Here is a 20,193-nt window from a genome sequence, read left to right as displayed (position 1 = left end):
AATAACAAAATCCAAATGAGTATATGAAAAATTAAGCCGAAAAATAAGTATAAAAGTTTTTGCAGCATAGGGCAATTGACCGACCACTTATTGGCAGTCAAAATTTTGAGTTGTCTTCATTTGATTAGCTAATGGATTTTGGTATGCCAAACGTCCTAGAAGTTGTCACGTGTTAGGAAACGACTAGGGTAGTTGGTACTTGTGGGTTGGTGGTTGTCTATTTGAATTTTTGAATTTTGAAATTCAAATTCAAAAGGTTTTGTTTCCCTATATTTTTTTGGGTGGTCTATAAATAGACACTAAAAGTGGGGGGTGAATGGACTCTTTTGCATATTATATGCTTTCTCTACAAAATAAAACTCTTGGCAAGATACTGACAATTATATCACAATATATAAAATGTAAATCATGCACAAGATAAAAAATTAAAGAGTATAGGGAGAGAAATCTTAACATCGGTATTTTAACGTGGTTCGGTACCAAACCTACGTCCACACCTTGAGACAAAATCACAGATATCACAATCCTCTATAAACTCTTTCACTGACGAAGAAGCCTTTACTTGGGAACAAATCCCTACAATAGGGAACAAATTCGTACCCACGCTCACCGAAGGCCACAAGGTTCACCAAGAAGCCTTGCAAAATGGTTCACCAAGAATCTTCACCAATTGGTTCACAAAGAACCTTTACAACAAGAATTTGATTTACAAAATGATGCTCCTCAAATGAGCTGATTGCAAATACAAAACAAACCTCACTCTTAATCTCTCAAATAATGATTCACACAAGATTAGAGAACAAGATAGAATGAGCACTTATGAATATGAACTAAGATGCAAAGTGTTTAGGGTTGATGTTTAAGATATGTTTTAATCAAGTCTATGGACTTGTATTTACAGCCAAAAATGGGCTACTAGCCGTTTTATGGCCATTAGGGTGATATATTATATGTTTAAATTGAAAACTATCCGTTTATAGTCGTTGGGGATCCGACGCCAATCGTCGACTATATGACCCCATTCGTCTACTATTAGCAACCATTCATCGACTAATTTCCTCCATTCGTCGACTACTAACATTCTGCCATTGGGGATTGAAATTCAAAAACATGACCAAAATTAGAGGTTGGGTTGTTGATTACAGACACGTCGGAAAAATAAAGTTCATGCATCATTATGCATTTCATGCATTGCATGGAAAAAATATATAATAAAAAATGATAAATAATAAATAAAAAAATGTATAGTATAAAAAAATAATAAAAAATGCATACACATCATACCATGCAACATGCATACATATCCCTAAATTCAACATGCACACGCCTTGTACATATCGCATATACATATAGTAATATACATACATAACATAGCATCATTCAGTCACACTTGTCTTATTGGATATCCCATTTCATCCTTATGCAAACAATCCTTGTTGTGATGTCCACTCTAAAACTGGGGCACTAACCCAGGTCCTCATTGAGTCATCTACTCTGAACCTCTGTCATTCCTTTTCACCTTCCCTCTCAAGTTAAAAAGCAAGAGGTCTTGCCTTTTCCATGCACCATAGTTTTGAGTCGTTTATGCTCCTACTGGAAATCCTCTCGGCTTTTCTCCAGCCCGGCTATCTAGGTCTGAGATCACTGGAGTAAGTATCCACCAGTTTTCTCAGCTCCTAGACCTCCTGTTTCAGCACCTTATTTTCTTGCCTTAAGTCTTTCATTTTTTGTTGGTCTTCTTGGGATTTTTGCTGCAAGAGATCAATTTCATTTTGGAGACAGGTCACAATATGGTTCCCGCTTTGCAAACATCGGGTTAAGTGAGATATCGAGGTGACCACCTAAGCACTGAGAGAAAGTGCTCGAGTAGTTGCAACTGTATCAAACATTATGGCCATTGTCATTTCATTCCTCATCATATCACTTTGGAGCTGAGGTGAAAAATGAAATGAGCCAAGGAAAATTTTTTTACCTCATCACAGTTATGGGACCACAAGGGATTAGGGCAGGTTGGCACCTCTGGTGCCACATTTAGGTTAGGAACTCGGTTGGCAAATGAAGATCCCGCCATGGTGATGATAAAGAATTGTTAAGAGAAATTAGGAAATTTTGGAGTGCTAAATCAAACTGATGTCTTGAGTGCCTAACCTTTGTGCATTCACTTCCAATTATAGGCACCATTACGTCTCATGTTTCAGATGGTCCTTGGCATCACACCTATCTACGTCGCACCTATCTGCTCCGCACCTATCTACGCCACACCTTGTCTATTATTAGGATAAGATTGCTGGGAAGAGTTATGAGTGGAGATATCAGGAGAAATTTTAATTGGAGTGAGAGGGACCTATGAGTGAAAATGTCAGGAGAAAGAAAATATTTAATTGGAGTGAGGGGCTGCGCTCACGAGGTGGCGAAAATGTATATATATAATAAAAATAAAAATAATATTAATATTAATAATAATAACAATAATAATAAAATCTTGGGACATATTTGAAAGATGGGAGATTTCCTAAAATCTCTTTTGCCATCATGATTTCTAATCCGAGGCCAGTCTATGTCAAAGAAACCAAAAGCCCATTTGTATTTTAAAAGTAACCAGAGGCCCATTTTTTTAAAAAAAATAACTCGAGGCCCATTTTTAAAAGTAACCCTAGGCCTATTCCGAAAAACTGACCCGGGCCTATTAAAAAAAATCCCAACTCCAAATTTTTGAAACATGAACTCAGACCTAGTTCAAAAAGCACCATAAGCCCACTCGAGCTCACCCGAGGCTACACAACCCAACGAGTTGACTCGTGCGAGTCAACCTTGGTGCCACTCATCGGGTGAAGACGAGTTAACTCGTCTTCCACCCGAAACCCTAACCCTAACTCGAAACAGATTTGCAACACTAATAGTTCCAAATTCCGGCATTCAAATCATGAAAACCTTGACAGTCAAATCATGAACGTATAATCTAGTATTCAAACCACAACACAATTAGCATTCAATATGAAAATAAGCACATTCACACAATCATATGGAAATAGCAAACCCAGGAAGAGGGCAAAAGGAGGGCTTATCTTGTTTTATGGGTGTCTTCAGAGGTCGAAGGAATTTCCCTAAGTTTTAGATGCCCATTCGCCTTTGAAACACCGTCGTTTGCCCTCAAGGAAGAAACCAAGGTCTTGTTTTGACACACAGAGGAGTGGTGAAACTTGAGTTAGGATTTTATAACCCTTGAGACAGAGATATCTGAGCGAGGATGTTCAAATCATAGAAAAGAGGGAATATAGGGAGAGAAGTGAAAATAACTCCCAGATTTATTTCAAAAATTTTATAGAATTTTTCTAAATATTAAGTAATATTTTTAAAATTTTTTGGGAAGTTTTTGGAACCCATTTCTATTTTTCCAAGTGCAAAAACTATTTTTTGGCCTCAAAATATTTTAATTTTTTTTTATTTTTCTTGATTTTTTTTCCATATTTAGCCTAAAATTTCAAATAAATAACATAATAGAAAAAAAAAATAAGAAAATACTAGATAACCAGTTCAATGGGTCAAATGGTTCGCAGCAGAGCAAACGTGGTTTAGGTTCAAGGTTGAACCTAACTTTGGGTTAGAGTTCCCGCATTCACAATTTCATACATCGTCTATCACATTTTAGAATGTAACTCGGGAAGGAAAAGCTTATTAGTTTTACCTCTCGTCTTCCTCTCCTCCAGTCTTTTTTTCCAGTTGGTGAGTCTGTAGGTGTCAACCTAGAGCGCCCTTCTGTGGGTGGTTCCTGAGCTCTAAGTTGAGGCACTACGGAGTGCTTTCTTCAGGTGGGATAACCCAGCACTGATGAGAGACGGGATTGATTGACCTTTGTCCATGTGGGTGTATGTTGGTGGTGGCGGTGTGGTGTTGATGGAGGAGGGGATGATGGAGTTGCTAGAAATATTAGTGGTCTCTCACCACTTGATCTCCCCAGAGAACGGAACATGGCCTCACTACTCACTCACAAAGAGAGGAATAAGTTTCACAAGCTTAACAATGGAAGATCGACTTCCATATATTCAAAAACTCCCCCCTCCCTTTTGTGTTTACAATGAGAAGGCTATTTATAGACTAAGTTTGGGACAAGCATGGGAAACAAAGCATGGGAGGAATAATCATGGGTTACTAATCATGGGGGAATAAAGCATGGGTGAATAATTATGACTTACAAATCGTGGGAGACAAAGCATGGGGTGAATAATTATGACTTACAAATCATGGGGGGACAAAGTATGCTTGCATTTTACAAATTAAATAAATAAAAAATATATATGTCAAGTGTGGCCGAATCTGTGTGGGGCCCATGAAACCGTGCGGAACCCAATGAAGATGTGTGGGGCCCACAAGCCGCGTGGGGGCCCAATGGAGATATATGAGGCCCATAAACTGTATGAGGGGCTCCTAGGATTAGAACTTGAACTCGCTTTAGTGAATAGGGCCCCCGTTCTATTAATCAAAATGATCAGATAAAAATTTGGGTGTCTACAACCCTCAATGAAAAATTATTTTGTTTTTCTTTTTAACCACATGACAATTTAAGAACCAATCATGTTTTTAGATTAATTTTGAAATTTGTCGATCATATGTAAATGACGGTTTTTATTTAATTTTTTATTAGTTGTGAACAAAATTGAAAGAAGTATTTTCAATTGGCATAGGTTTATGCAATGCCTGTGTTTGCCATGCTGGAAAATATAATGATGAAAAGACTAAAATTCCCACCAGGACTTGCACTCAGGCTCGTCACTCGTTCTGCTTATGTTGGTGAGTTTTTTTTTAAAATTATATGGTCCATTTATCTAGCAATGATACTATAAAATATTTTTTATTAATACATAAATCAATTTGATAAATTAAATTTATTTTTCAAAGAGAGATGGAAATAAATTATCAAAGTTTGTATGCATTTTATTAACAAATCAAAACATTTTTCAAACAAAAATATTAGAAAATATTTTCCAAAAACAATTATTTTAAACTTTTCCTTTGTTTATTTTAGGAGAAAATATTTTTTCTTTGTTAAAAAGTGTTGTACTAATACTTAGGTAAAATATAATTTCTGCGTAAACCTTGCAGCTTTTACGCTATTTGTTGGAGTAACTTTCCCTTTCTTTGGAGATCTTCTTGGTTTCTTTGGAGGCTTTGGTTTCACTCCCACTTCATATTTTGTAAGCCGGCTCCATGCCTATCATCTCTTTTTTATGTATTAATCCTTGTTAAAAATTTATTTCCTATTGACTTTGCAATTAATTAACTAATTAATTAATTATTAAATTGCTCTAACTAGCTATAATTCTCTTCTTTTTTTTTTTCTGTGGTCATTCATTTTTTCATTGTTACATGCAGCTCCCTAGTATACTATGGTTGGTAATAAAGAAACCAAAGAGATTCAGCAGCAAGTGGCTAATCAATTGGGTAAGTAATCAATTTTAAATTTTGGTAAATTATAGCACGTCTTAAAGCTTAGTTGAACTTTACTTCATTCCCTAAAATTTATGTTGTCATAATTTGATCTTTAAAGTTTAAAGTTTGACATTTGATGGGAATCTTGAATAGGGACTTGAACTAGTTAGAGCAAAAAATTTAAAGGATTAAACTATCATAACTTAAACTTCAATTTTGGAAAAACTTTAGGGACTTGTCATTTAATTTACCAATTAAATTTATATAAACTCCCACATATCGTCTCATCATCTCTTATCAATTAGTGTATGTAGCTACAACACACATTCAACTTCAGAGCGATGTCGTTGGATGATTTCCAAGTCATTTTGCGAATGAAATTCCTAAGGGAGACTAAGGTTGTGCCGATGCCCTTTGTTGGTTCCCTATGTTTGATGGGAGATCACCCTTGCATGGTGTAAGCTATTGCAAAGAAAGGAGACGATGAGAAGTTCCTTTCCGCCATGCAACTCAAGAAGGGGTTAAGGAGGGGTGAGCAAAGTGGTATATGAAGAAGTATACCAAAAGCTGGTGCCTACAACCATTCATATTGTGTTAGAAGAGTTCAAGGAGGTGTTGCCAAATAATCCGCCTCATAACTTGCCTCCATGATGGGGTATAAAGCATGAGATCTTGTTGTTACCAGGAGTGAAACCACCTACTAAAGGGTCATATCCGATAGTGCCTCTAGAGCTAGCAGAGTTGAGAAAATAACTTAATGATTTTTTGGAATCGGGATATGTTGGCCCTTCCAAAGCACCATTTGGAGCACTGGTGTTGTTCTAAAGGAATATGTTGGGAGCATGCAGATATGTGTAGAAAATCGCACGCTCAACAAGGTAATAGTGCATAACAAGTATCCTATTCCATTGATTGTCGATCTGTTGGATCAGCTAAGTCATGTCAAGTACTTCACTAAACTTGACTTGAGGTTAGGCTACTATCAGGTGAGAATTGTTGATGGGGATGATGAGCCAAAGACAACTTATGTGACGCGGTATGGGGTATATGAATTCTTGGTGATGCCAATCGAGTTGTTGAATGTTCCTGTGACATTATGTACCTTGATGAACCAAGTATTTCGTGAGTACCTTGACAATTTTGTCATGGTGTACCTAGATGATATCATTGTCTACAGTTCCACTATGGAAGAACACAAAGAGCATCTACAAAAGGTCTTCGATAGGCTGAAGGGGAACAATCTTTATGTGAAGAAAGAGAAGTGCTCATTCACTTAGTGGTGCATCAAATTCCTTGGTCGTGTGATTGAGCAAGGCCATATCAAGATGGATGTGGAGAAGGTAATAGTGATTCAAGAATGAAAGATCCCAAAGACAGTGAAGGAGCTGCGTTCCTTTCTTGGTCTTGCCAACTATTACAAGAAGTTCATAGATGGGTATTGGCAGAGAACTGCTCCTATGACAGAACTACTGGAGAAGGATTAGGGGTGGAACTAGAAAAAGAAGTGTCAAAGTGCCTTTGATGACTTAAAAGATGCCATGATGAGAGATCCGGTACTTGCTCTTCCAGGCGTCATGAAACCCTTCGAGGTACAAACAGATGCATTGAATTTCGCCCTTAGAGGAGTCTTGTTATAGGAGGGACATCCTATTGCTTATTAGAGTCGTAAGCTTTGTGAAACCGAAGAGAAGTACACAACTCAAAACAAGGAGATGCTAGTCATGATACGTTGTGTTCGTGTGTTGCTGAATTACTTACTTGGGTTAAAGTTTGTGGTGAAAAAGGATAACTCGGGTGTTAGCCACTTCTTCACACAGCTGAAGTTGAGACCCAAGCAAAGTTGATGGCTGGAATTCTTGGTAGAATTTTATTTCTCATTTGAGCATAAGATTGGGCTCCTAAACCAAGTTGCTAATGCACTGAGTAGGAAGGCCGAGTTGGCAGCCTTGTAGATGGTAACACACTTGACTGTGAGTAGTGAGTACTGTTACCATGACAATGCGGGAGCATATCAAAGAAAATTTAGCCAAAGATCCAGTTGCACAGAACCTTATGCAGCTAATTGAAGAGGTAAAAGAACGTCAGTTATAGATAGAAGAAGAATTGCTAATAAACCATGGTAGCTGGCTCTTTGTGCCACGAGCTAAAGATCTGAGGAAGACACTGTTAAGAGAGTGTCATGATACCATGTGGGCCGAACATCCAGGATGGCAGCGCACTTTTGGCCTTACTGAAGCAAAGGTATTATTGGCCGCACATATGTGATGAAGTGGTTGATTATACAAGAACTTGTCTCACATGTCAACAAGACATGGTAGATCAGAAGAAGATTGCAGGGCTTCTAGAGCCCATACCAGTACCATCCAAACTGTGGGAAAGTGTCTCACTCTACTTTATCACCAACCTTCCTAGAGTGGGAGACGCAGGGTCTATACTTGTGGTTATAGAAAGGTTTTCGAAGTATGGTACGTTTATACCCGCACCAAAGTATTGTTTGGCGGAGGAGATGGCATAACTATTCTTCAAGAATATTATGAAGTATTAGGATGTTCCCCAAGATATTGTTAGTGATCAAGACTCAAGATTCACTGACAACTTCTGAACATAACTTTTCAGTTTCCTCGGTTCACATCTTGACATCTCTTCGAGCTACCATCCACAAACAAACAAACATATGGAAAGATTCAATGGGCTACTAGAAGAGTACTTACGTCATTTCATCAATGCCAACTAGAAGAATTGGGTGCAACTACTTGATGCGGCTCAATTTTGTTTCAATGCCCAAAGGAGCTCAACAACTAACAAGAGCCCTTTTGATCTTGTTATAGGCCAGCAACCATTGTTACCTCATACAGTGGATGAGTCGTACGAAGGAAATAGTCCCAAAGCGTACATCTTCACTAAAGAATGGAGACAAAATGCAGAGATTGTTTGAGCCTACCAAGAGAAAGCTTCTAAGCGGATGAAGAAGTGGGCATATTAGGGGAGAAGACCACAACACTTCAATGTAGGTGACTTGGTGCTTATTAAGCTCAATCCTAAACATATTAGATCACTACGGGGGCGAGATAGAAGTCTACTTTGTAAATATGAAGGACTAGTCACCATCTTGGCCAAAGTCGGGAAGGCCTCTTACATAATTGATCCTCTGGCTTGGATAAAAGTGCAACCTGTGTTTCACGTTAGCTGCCTCAAGTCTTTCAACGCCGACATCGAAAATCCAAGCATAAGTTAGTCAACCAAAGCAGAATTGAAGACAATGCAACCCGAAAAATGAGAAGTTGAAGGCATCCTTACAGAAAAAGAGTTCACATCCTCGAGGAAGAAGTACCGGGAGTTCTTAGTGAAGTGGAAAGCCTTTGGTGATGAAGAAATTAGCTGGGTTTCTACGGAAGATATGGGGGTGTTCGTGGACAAAGTTGAAGTGTACCTAGCATTAAAGTCTACTAGGACGTCAGCCGCATAAGTGGAAAAGCGTCACGAGATAAGCTTATTTAGGGATTTTTCTTATGCATTTGGGATGGACTTCTATCATGTAAATACTAGTGTAGGATTATTTTCTAAAAGTAATTTTTCCCTAGGCTAAAAAATGCAGTATGACTCCTCAGTCACTTTGATGTTTCCTAGTACCAAAGTGAGAATAGCATAGAAAGCTCTTTAAGGGAGGGTGAGTGTTCATCAACTTGTAAAACTCACTAGCTATTGTCAACATGTTTAGCCTACTTCCCCCCCCCCCTCGCTAGACACACAATGTTAATGAAAGTGTTGATAATGAATTATGTTGCTTCAATGTTTACTGCTTAAGTGTCACTGCTTTCATAAGTTGCTTATTGTTTCCATTTATATTTGCTTGAATGACAATGAAAGTGTTTTGTGGGTGAATTGTGGTAAACAATAAACTAGCTAGTTAAATAAGAGGGCTTTAGCTAGTTCCATACAGTTCATTCACAAAGTTGTGAAATATTTGGCTCGTGACACTAGCATAGGTTTGCACTTAATTTAAGGACTTGTACGTGGTGGAATTAACGCCATAAGTTCCGAAGTTTGATTTACTTCCCTCCATAAAGTTTAAATTATAGCAATGTAACAGTTAGAGTTTCAATTTTACATCTGACAAGATTCTTGGACAAGACTTGAATTTTTATAAACATAAATCTTCAAGAATCAAAATTTCACAACTTATATTTCAAAAAGCTCACTAATGAAGTGCAATTTAGTAAAACTTCAAGGACTTGTGAGGCAATTTACCTTTAAATTTTTCATCAAAACTTCCATAGAATATCATATCTAATGCTTTCTTTCTTAATTTTATGTATATAGCTAGCACAAATATGCAACTTCAAGTGCTTGTGTTAGGGTTTACACAACAAGTTCTTAAAGTCTGATAAAATTGCACCATCACTTCCTAAAGTTTAAATTGTGATTATTTGATCTTTAAAGTTTCAATTTTACCATTGATGAGATTTATAAACAAGAATTGAACCAATCTAAACATGAAACTTCAATAATCAAAAGTTTAAAACTTAAAATTCAAAGAGCTAGGTAATAAGTGCAACTTAGCCAAGCAACAGGGACTTATATGTAGTTCACCCTTTAAATTTCATTTGAAATACCATGGATCATTTCATTTAATGCCTCTTTAATTAGTACATATAGCTAGGACAAGTCTGCAACTTCAAAGGCTTGTGTTGCAACAAATTTACACCTAAATTAAGTTTTTGAAGTTTGAATGAATTATAATTCACTCCCTAAAGTTTAAATTTTGACTATTTGATGATCTTTAAAGTTCTAATTTTACCTTTAATAAGATTTTAACAATAATTGAACTAGTCTAAACATGTCAGGAATCAAACTTTCACAACTTCAACTTCAAGGAGCTAGCTAAAATGCAATTTAGTTAAAATTCAAGGATTTATGGTGTAGTTTACCCTTTAAACTTCACTTAAACTTCTATGGACCTCTCATCTCCTACCTTGCTTCTTTAAATGGTGTATTATAGCTAGCATAGGCATTCAACTATAGGGGATTGTGTTGTAGTTTACAACACAAGTTTGTGAAGTTTAATTGAACTACACTTCCCAAAGTTTAACTTGTGACTATTTGATCTTTAGAGTTTTAGTTTTACTTTCGATGAGAATTCTAAACAAGATTTGAGCTAGTTTGAACATGAAGCTTCAAGAATCAAACTTCCACAACCTATACTTCAAAGAGCTAGCTAATGAAGTGCAATTAAGTCAAACTTCAAGAACTTGTCATGTAGATTTACCCTTTAAGTATTATTCAAACTTCCATGAATCATCTTATCTCTTGTTTTCCCTCTTTAATTGGTGCATATAGATAGCATGTTGTGTTTTTGTGGCTCATATACTTGATGGAGTGCATAAACAAAGAAAGAAAACATATTTGAAGTCACTTATGCAGAGGAGCAGCATGAAACCGTCAACTGATTGGCCAAATCAGTCGACTGATTAATCTAGAATTCAAACATTTACATTCTATTTGAATTAGTCGACTAATTGGCCCAATCAGTCAACTGCTTTGCTCGAGGCTGCGAGGATGATTTCTAAATTTGAACATGAATGTTAATATAGTTGGGTGTTTGGAGGGAAGCCTCTGAAGTGTTTATAAATATACCATTCTGGGTATATTCTGAGAGTAGAAGATCATTGTATTGTATTTTATTGTATTTTGTGCTTTGTGATTTTCATAGTGAAAACCTTTACCGATTGCTCCCCTGGATGTAGGTTTTGCCGAACCATGTAAATCTTTGTATAGATTGTTATTACTTTCAGATATACTGAGTGTGTGTGTTCTATTTTGGTTTTTCATTGTTTGCTGCATTTAAATTCCGCTATGCAAATTAATAGTTCATTCACAACAAATTGGTATCAGACCATTGTTGTTATGTCATCGGGCACTTCATTTGCAAAGTTTGATGTTGTCAAATGTGGTGGAATCGGAAACTTCGATTTATGGCAGAGGAGAGTGAAAGATTTGCTTCTACAGCAAGTGATGGTGAAGGCCTTGTGTTAGCTTTACCGTGATCCCAAGAGAGGGGGTGAATTGGTATTTTTAAAATTTAACCCCTAGGTATTCCACCTAACACCAGTATATTCACAATCCTATGGTCAATCTAGTGCAAGTAAAGTAAATGTATACCAGAAAGTAAATAAAACAATTTAATCAATCGTACATGCACCAGAAAGCAATAAAGAGAGGGTGACACGCAGATATGTTATCAAGGTTCAACCAATTGCCTACGTCCCCGCCTTGGCTAACAAGCACAAGGAATATCACTATCACTTGCTGACTTAACCGGGTGGAGCGGCACCTATACAAACCAGGTCAATTAGCACAGGGCTGACCTCAACCTTTAAACCAATCCTTACCAGGCTGGATTACCGCCTCCTCAGGCCACGCCTGGAATCACTCAGATTACAATCAAATGATACAATATAAAGTGCTTTCACGTAAAACAGATTTGTACCCAAATGCGCTCAATCACATACACCACAATGATTTAATATGTAAGCTCAGTGTGGTCAAAATAGTTCAACTCTCAAATGTATTTTCTATCAGTGTAATGCGTACATGAGAGTGTCAACAAGCAATCTTTGTATTTCAATATGTTCTCAATCAAAATGCTCAAACAAAGATATCATGTAATATTCAAATATTCCAAATAGCAGAATATGTCAATCACTTCAAATAGTGTATTTGCTTGGTTTGCAAAGGATATGCAATCTTTGTATTCAGCAAATGATGTATACTTGAATAAATATTGCCTACAAAGATTAATATAACAAACACAAATATCTTTTCACAAAAATGTCAATATGAATACCACAAGATATTTGAGTAAGTTTGAAAATATTTTTGTAAGCCAAAAACAAATACAAACTTCCTAAGTTATTGCAATGTGAGTGCAACACTCGGAAGTTCAACACAAGTCTTCTTAGGGTAGGCTTATTAGAAAAGCCTCTTAAGAATACTTAGGTTATGCTCTCGTAAAAAATTGATTCAAACACTCAAGCAATGAGAGAGCAAACCTTTAAATAATAACACTCAATACACTTACAGATGATATATAGAAATGAAGGAGGTAAGCGTGAGTGGTATGAGTGAAAGTATGAGCAGTAGGAATAAAAGAGAGTATTTTTTCTTGAGAGAAAATTTTTAATCTTGTTTGCTAATCACATTCCTAATTTTCCCAAATGAAGGGGTATATATAGACACCCCATGAATTATGATCGTTGGGGACCTATTAGGAATTATTAGAAAAGTTTAATGACATTTCAAATATTTTAACCATGTTTAAAAAATATTTAACTGCGGTAAAAATCAAGGCAACTCGAGAGGTTGGGTCGACCAAAACAGTTTTGGTTGACCAGAGTTCATATGGTTCGGTCGACCAGGGCACTTTTGAACTGAATGGTTGGTCAACCAAAAGTGGGCGATTTTCCACTTTACCGAGGTTCGATTGACCAGGCCATTTTGAACTGACTGGTTCGGTTGACCAGACCGTTGGGATTTCTCCCAGGGACCCTCGGTCGACCAGGTAGTTGGTGTACAAATTTGGCTCGGTTGACCAGATGGTCAATTTGTTGACCACATGGGGTTTCAGTCGATCAGGAGTTTTGAACTACACTGGTTTGGTCGACCAGGACCTTGGTCAACTGTTGACCCAGGTTTGTTTCGTTCGACCGGGGTAGAATGAACTGCCTTGGTCGGTCCACCGAAAGTGCACAATGTGTGCATAACAATCATAGGTGCAATGGTGTGTTTCCTAGGGTCATTTTTGTCCAAAATAAAGACACCGAAAAAATCCGGTGTCGGTCGACCGAACCCTAAGGTCATTCTAAGATCACTTTTAGTTTATGATTTGTTTTGAGCTTACGTATTAACATGCATGTGATGTGTGTGAGCTTATTACAAACCAAATCCTATTTACTATTACAGACCCATTTTCACAAATGAAATATATTACAACACTAAATATAAATTGGTCTTCATTCATCATTTGCTCCATGTGCATGTGCATTATGATCTTGACAATTTAGGTTCCTGCACATAACCAATGAGTATTTGTCATAATCAAAACTAGGCGTGACCTACAAGGTCAACATTCTCCCCCTTTTTGATGATGACAAATACGACAAGAAAAAATATAGGGTTAAGTCTAAGAAGGCTCCCCCTCCCAATATGCATCCAATTTATTTTTAAACAAACCCATTATTTTTGCCCCTTTCCATCTCCCCCTTTTGGCAACAGCAAAAAGTGCCATTTGAGTTAAAGGTTGAAAATATGCAATGAAAATTCACATGGAGAAGGACTTATGGTAAAAGGTGACTATGATCGTGGGAAAGGAAAATTCATAAATGGATCAAGTCAAAAATACCATACTCAATCTAAGAAGAAAAAGGATATTCGATGTTATAAGTCCAGTAAAAATGGCCACATTAAACTAGAGTGTCTGGATTGGAAGAAAGGAAATGCTGAAAAGCATGAAGGGACTTCGAAATCAGCAAATGTTGTTCAAGAAGAAAATTTAGTTTGAAGTGATAGTGATGTACTTTTAGTTTTGTCGGGGTCAGATCGCCTCACGGACTCATGGATTCTAGATTCAGCATGTTCTTACCATATGACTCCAAACAAGGAGTGGTTCAGCACCTATAGGTTAGTAAATTCAGGTTTAGTTCTTATGGGCAATGATGTCTCTTGTAAAATCATTGGCTTTAGAAGTGTTAAAATTAAAACGTTAGATGGTGTTGTAAGAACCTTGAGTAATGTAAGACACATACTGGACCTACGGAAGAGTTTTATCTCACTTGACACTTTGGATTGTAATGGATTTAATTACAAGTCTGAAAGTGGGATTATGAAAGTGTGGAAAGGTAATCTGACAGTGATGAAAGGGAAAAAGTTAGATGGAAATATTTATACACTGCAGGGAAGTACTACTGTAGGTGGACCTGTAGTCGTAGATACTGAATTTGATGAAACCGTTGTGTGGCATATGTGTCTTGGGCATATAGGTGAGCATGGGATGAAAGAACTTTACAAGAGAAAAATGAAAATATGTAAGCTAAATTTTTGCAAGATTTGTGTTCTTAGGAAACAAAATAGAGCAAAATTCAAATCAACTATTCACAAGATGAAAGGTATTCTTGATTACATACATTTTGATATTTAGGGGCCAGTTAAAGTAGCATCAAAAGGTGGACATATTTATTCTGTGAGTTTTTTTTATGACTACTCACGGAAAGTCTAGGTATACTTCATGCGGCACAAGTCTGATACGTTTGTCAAGTTTAAATTGTGGAAAGCTAAAGTGGGAAACCAAACGAGGAGGAGAATTAAATGTCTCACGTTAGATAATTGGACTGAATACGTTGATTCTGGATTCATGGAGTTTTGTGAGCAGTAGGGCATTAAGAAACATTTCACTGTTCGTCAGACACCTCAACAAAATGGTGTGGCTCAATGGATGAATTGAACTCTAACTGAAAGAGCTCAGTGTCTCAAGCTTAATACATGGGTACTAAAGAACTTCTGGGCTAAGGCAGTTTGAATGGCTTGTTTCTTGGTAAACCAATCACCAAGGGTATCAATAGAGGGGAAAGTGGTTGAAAAGGTATAGACGAGAAATGCAGTAGACTATTCTAGATTGAAAGTATTCGATTTTTCAGCCTATGTTCATGTGTCTACTAAGGAGAGATCGAAGCTTGACGCAAAGTCTAGACATTGCATCTTTTTTGGGATATCAAAAGGGTGTAAAGGGATACAAGTTGTGGGATCTAACAGCAAACAAGGTGGTGATCAGAAAAAATGTAGTTTTCGATGAGAAAGTTATGGTGAAGCGTGCTCAAGAATTTGATGAAGAGAAAAAAGAGTCAGAAAACTAGAGCAAAGACAAACATGTTGTGCAGGTAGAGTTAGAAACTCATGGCAATGACAATGATATTAGTCCTACTGTTGCAGGGAGTTCTAGTTTGGGAAACCAGCAAGTTGACAATATTCCTATACGAAGATCTAGACGTATTATTAGACCTCTGCCAAGGTATGGGTCTGAAGAGTTAGTATCTTATGATTTCATTACTAGTTGTAATGATCCAACTATACTTCAAGAGACTGTGCACTGCCAGGAGAAAAGTATGTGGATGGGTGTTATGATTAGGAATGGAATTGCTGCAAAAGAATCAAACTTGGGAGTTGGTGGAGCTTCCAAATGGGAAAAGGGCGATAGGTTGCAAATGGGTATATAGGAAGAAGGAAGCAATTTTAGAAAAGGAAGGAGAAAAATTCAAAGTACAGTTAGTGGAAAAAGGGTACTCACAGAAAAATGGAATAGATTATGATGAAATCTTTTCCACCTGTGGTCTGACACACTTCCACCAGGGTAATGTTGGGATTTGTAGCTCATTATAATCTGCATTTGGAACAAATTTATGTGAAAACGACATTTCTCCATGGTGACTTGGAGGAATGGATTTGTATGGTACAGCTGAAGGGATTCAGTGAACCAGGGAAAGAACACTTAGCTTGCAAGTTGAAGAAATATCTTTACGGGCTGAAACAGTCTCCAAGGCAATGGTACAAAAGATTTGATTCGTATATGATCAAAATTGGCTACAAAAGATGTGAGTATGACTGTTGTGTGTATGTGAATAAACTTAATAATGGTTCTCTTATTTTCTTGTTGTTGTATGTCGATGACATGTTAATAGCTGCAAAAGATTTAACTGAGGTAAATCAGTTAAAGGAACTATTGCATAAAGAGTTTAACATGAAAAATCTTGGTCTAGCCAAGACTTGGGATGAAGATTCATCGGGACAGAATTGTCAGGAGGTTGGGGTTATCTCAGGGCAGTTATGTCGAGAAGTTGTTGGAAAGGTTCAGCATGGCTGATGCTAAACCAGTATGTACACCTCTAGTGAGTCATTTTAAATTGTCTACTACTAAATGCCCAAGTACGGATGATGATATTCGTGACATGTCAAAGGTCCCCTATGCTAGTCTCGTGGAGAGTTTAGTGTATGTCATGATGTGTACAAGACCAGACTTAACACATGACAAGACTAGACTTAACACATGCAGTGAGTGTGGTGAGTAAGTTTCTCTCTAATATGGGTAGACAACATTAGGAAGTCATTAAATGAATTTTCATATACTTACGAGGTACTTCTAGTTATGGCATCATGTTCGGCAAGCAACAGGATAGTCCTTTAGTTATGGAGTTTGTTGATGCTGATAATGCAGGGGATATGGATGACAGAAGGTCTAGAATGGGTTATGTTTTTACCTTGTTGGAGGTCCATGGTATAATCCTTAGTGGCATTATCTACAACTGAATATGAATATATGGCAATTGCTGAAATTGCAAAGGAAGCCTTATGGCTTAACAGTTTGGTTAAAGAGTTGGGAATACAACAAAATGGGGTTGTGCTACGTTGTGATAGTCAGAACGCTATCTACTTAGCGAAAAATCAAGTGTACCATGCTAAAACCAAGCATATTGATGTAAGATTCCACAAAATCTGGAAATTGATTACTTCAGGTGAACTTGTATTGGAGAAGGTTCACACATCAAAAAACGCAGTGGACATTTTGATAAAACCAGTTACTACTAAAAATTTTAAGCATTACTTGGACTTACTACATGTCTCCAAGTGTTAGAAGGGAGACAGACCCAACCTAATGGTCCAAGGTCAAGGTGGAGCAATGAGATATGTTTTCAAATTATCCTAAGGGATGTATACTCGGTAAGGTGGAGATTGTTGTGTTTTAATGGCTCATATACTTAATGGAGTGCATAAACAAAGAAAGAAAACATATTTGAAGTCAGTCGTGTAGAGGAGCAACATAAAATTGTCGACTGATTAATCCAGAATGCAAACATTTACATTTTGTTTGAATTTTCGACTGATTTGCTTAAGGTTACGAGGACGATTTCAAAATTTGAATGTGAACGCTAATACAATTGGGTGTTTGGAGGGAAGCCTCCGAAATATTTATAAATATACCATTCTAGGTATATTCTGAGAGTGGAAGATCTATGTATTGTGTTGTTTTGTATTGTGTGCTTTGAGATTTTCATAGTGAAAACCTTTACCGATTGTTCCCATGAATGTAGGCTTTATCGAACCACATAAATTTTTGTGTGGATTGTTATTGCTTTCAGATATTCTGAGTGTGTGTGTTCCATTTTGGTTCTTCATTGTTTGCTGCATTTAAATTCCGCTATACAAATTCATAGTTCATTCAACATAGCATATGTATACAATTTCAGGATCTTGTTTTGTAGTTACACAATAGTTTCCTAAATTTGACTAAATTACACTTCACTTCCTAAATTATAAATCGTCATTATTCGATTTTTAAAGTTTTAATTTACTTTTAACATGATTTATGAATAAGACTTGAACTAGTTTGAACATAAAACATCAAGCTAGAATCAAACTACCATTACTTAAACTTTAATGAATTAGTAAAAAAAAGTAATTAAGTCAAACTATAGGGCTTGTGGTATGATTTTTACCCTTTAAAATGTCATAGAAACTTCCATGGATCCTCTATCTCTTAATTCCTTAATTGGTCTATATAGCTAGCACAAGCATTAGTGAATCCATGCAACTGTTAAAAAATTAAGAAAACAATGTAACTAAGTAATATTAATTAATAATAATTTGAATTCATGGTTGCAGGTGAGCATTTTCATTGGAGTATTCATCATGCTAGCATCTACCATCGGTGGCATGCGGAACATCATCACGGATGCCTCCACGTACAGTTTCTACACATGAATTTTAATTAATTAACGATGTGATCAAATTTGTAATTGATCAACCGTAGCTAAGGAACTTACCCCAAGTTCCTAAGATAAGTGCAATGATCAAATTGTTAAATTCTACTTGTTAGCTCAGATCTAAACCAATAAGTTGTACAATAGAATTCACTTTCACCATTAATTTTAATTTGGTTGGAAGATAAATTTTGTCAACTTGAAATGGACACGACATGTTTTGTTTTCAAAATGAATTGTATTAGAATGGAATAGAATGAAGAACGTGAAGGACAAATCCAATTCCATTCCATTCGATTTCATTTCATTTTTTATAAATCAAAGGTGTAGCCAATTCATCAAACTTTGTTCTCCAAGCTACCTTTTGGATAGATTACAAAATTTTTAAAAATAATAAGAATTTAAATCCCATTAATGCAAAATATTAACCTCCCTCGAAAAATCTTTCTTGTGGAAAAAATGTATCATTTTTTGTCGTACCCCTCACAAGCTTCAGTCTCCATTTGTGAGTATAGAAGATGTCATGCATCCCATAATCTTCTTGGCCATTGATATTCTACTACTATGCTCATAAATAAGTGTTTGCCTTTTCTCCTCCCTATATAGATCGTTATCATTGTAAATACCCACAAAATCAACTGAAGTTACCGAGTCCTTTCCTCTCCACCTTCTTCTCCAATAACAACCATAAGCTATTCACGGGATACAAGCTGGTTCATTCTTTAGTAGTGCAACTCTAATTTAGTAGGACTTGTCCCAAGGATAGCTTGCATGGCCTTGTAGTTGCTTAAGCTAGGGCTACTAATCAACCTAATAGTAACCTAGGTTTAAGGCTCCTTGGGCAATTGCAGCATGGGTGTAGGGTGAACCTAATAACAATAGAGGCTTAAGCCTTTACTTTACCCAATAGCAATAAAGGCGTATGCCTTGGGCTTTACTCTACCTGTAAACACCACAATTTTAATCGGATCTCTCTTTTCGTCTCAAATTGTGGGCCCTCTAGTGTTTATTCCCTTGCATTGCTAACAACGTGGTAATTCACATAAAGAGGAGATCAATTTTGTATTCCAAAAATTGGAGAGTCCTTTTTTGAAAAATCTAATTTGGGTTCTTTTGAAATCCTTTTCATTGAGTCCTTGTGAGTTGAAATCGAGTCTCTGTAATCTTAAAATTGAGCCCCTATTATTTTAAAATTGAACCCTTTTTATTAAGTCCTTTTCATTGAGTCCTCGTGAGTTGAAATTGGGTCATTTTTTTTACTGAGTCCTTCAATGCCCTGTTATTATTGAGTCCCTGTTATTTTGAAATTGAGCCTTCCTATTTTAAAAATTAAGTTCTTTTTTTCAAAATTGAGGTCTTTTGTGTTAGAATTAATTGAGTCATGTTATGTTGAGTCCCTTTTGTTTTAAAATTTAGCCCTTATTAACTAGGTCTTTTTGATTTCCTAGAATTAAGATTACCCTTTTATTTTTGGCAATTGGGTCCCATAAGACCACTAATAAAAAGAATCAAAATTTTCATTACATCATCATACTAGGGTACACATACAGGAGACATACATACAAGGGATACATATGCAGGGAATACAAAGTGTACGATAGTATAGATGCAAAATACAGAAGAATTCAAATACAATACACTCAAAGAAAACCCTAATTCAAAATTTAGGGGCCGAGCAGCTCCCTCTGTGCAGGAATATCCCACAGCACGTCCGAGGATACCTACACCCAAAAACAAAAGGTAAATCAATCCTACACAGGGAATAAAATTTGAAAGTAAATCATGCAATTAATTGAGAGATTTTGAATATTGGGATGTATCCACCCACATATTCAGTCAAACACTCCATTAGAAGGAAAATCGGTCCAAATCACAAGAAAGGGGGGATCAGTTGTTGTAGGAAGGAAAGCACAGCTAGGGTTTTGTTTAAAAGGGGACAATGAAAACGGGTAAGACTAGAGGC

General features: G+C 36.6%; 1 protein-coding gene across 1 annotated transcript in view; it reads left to right on the top strand.

Moving 5' to 3' along the window:
* The window catches only part of LOC131154225 (lysine histidine transporter-like 6), a 29,252-nt gene extending 10,833 nt beyond the window's left edge, over positions 1-18,419 (top strand). Inside the window, exons 5-8 of the mRNA XM_058106859.1 lie at positions 4,683-4,788; positions 5,101-5,192; positions 5,371-5,439; positions 18,133-18,419. Of these exons, the coding sequence (XP_057962842.1) occupies positions 4,683-4,788; positions 5,101-5,192; positions 5,371-5,439; positions 18,133-18,231 (366 nt within the window). The 3' untranslated portion in view covers positions 18,232-18,419. The remainder of the gene's footprint in view (positions 1-4,682; positions 4,789-5,100; positions 5,193-5,370; positions 5,440-18,132) is intronic.
* Positions 18,420-20,193: the final 1,774 nt, after the last annotated feature.

The sequence above is a fragment of the Malania oleifera genome, chromosome 4, assembly GCF_029873635.1.
Source record: "Malania oleifera isolate guangnan ecotype guangnan chromosome 4, ASM2987363v1, whole genome shotgun sequence".
Taxonomy (NCBI): domain Eukaryota; kingdom Viridiplantae; phylum Streptophyta; class Magnoliopsida; order Santalales; family Ximeniaceae; genus Malania; species Malania oleifera.
The sequence above is the reverse complement of the archived record's forward strand: the minus strand, read 5'-3'. Positions and strand labels throughout refer to the sequence as shown.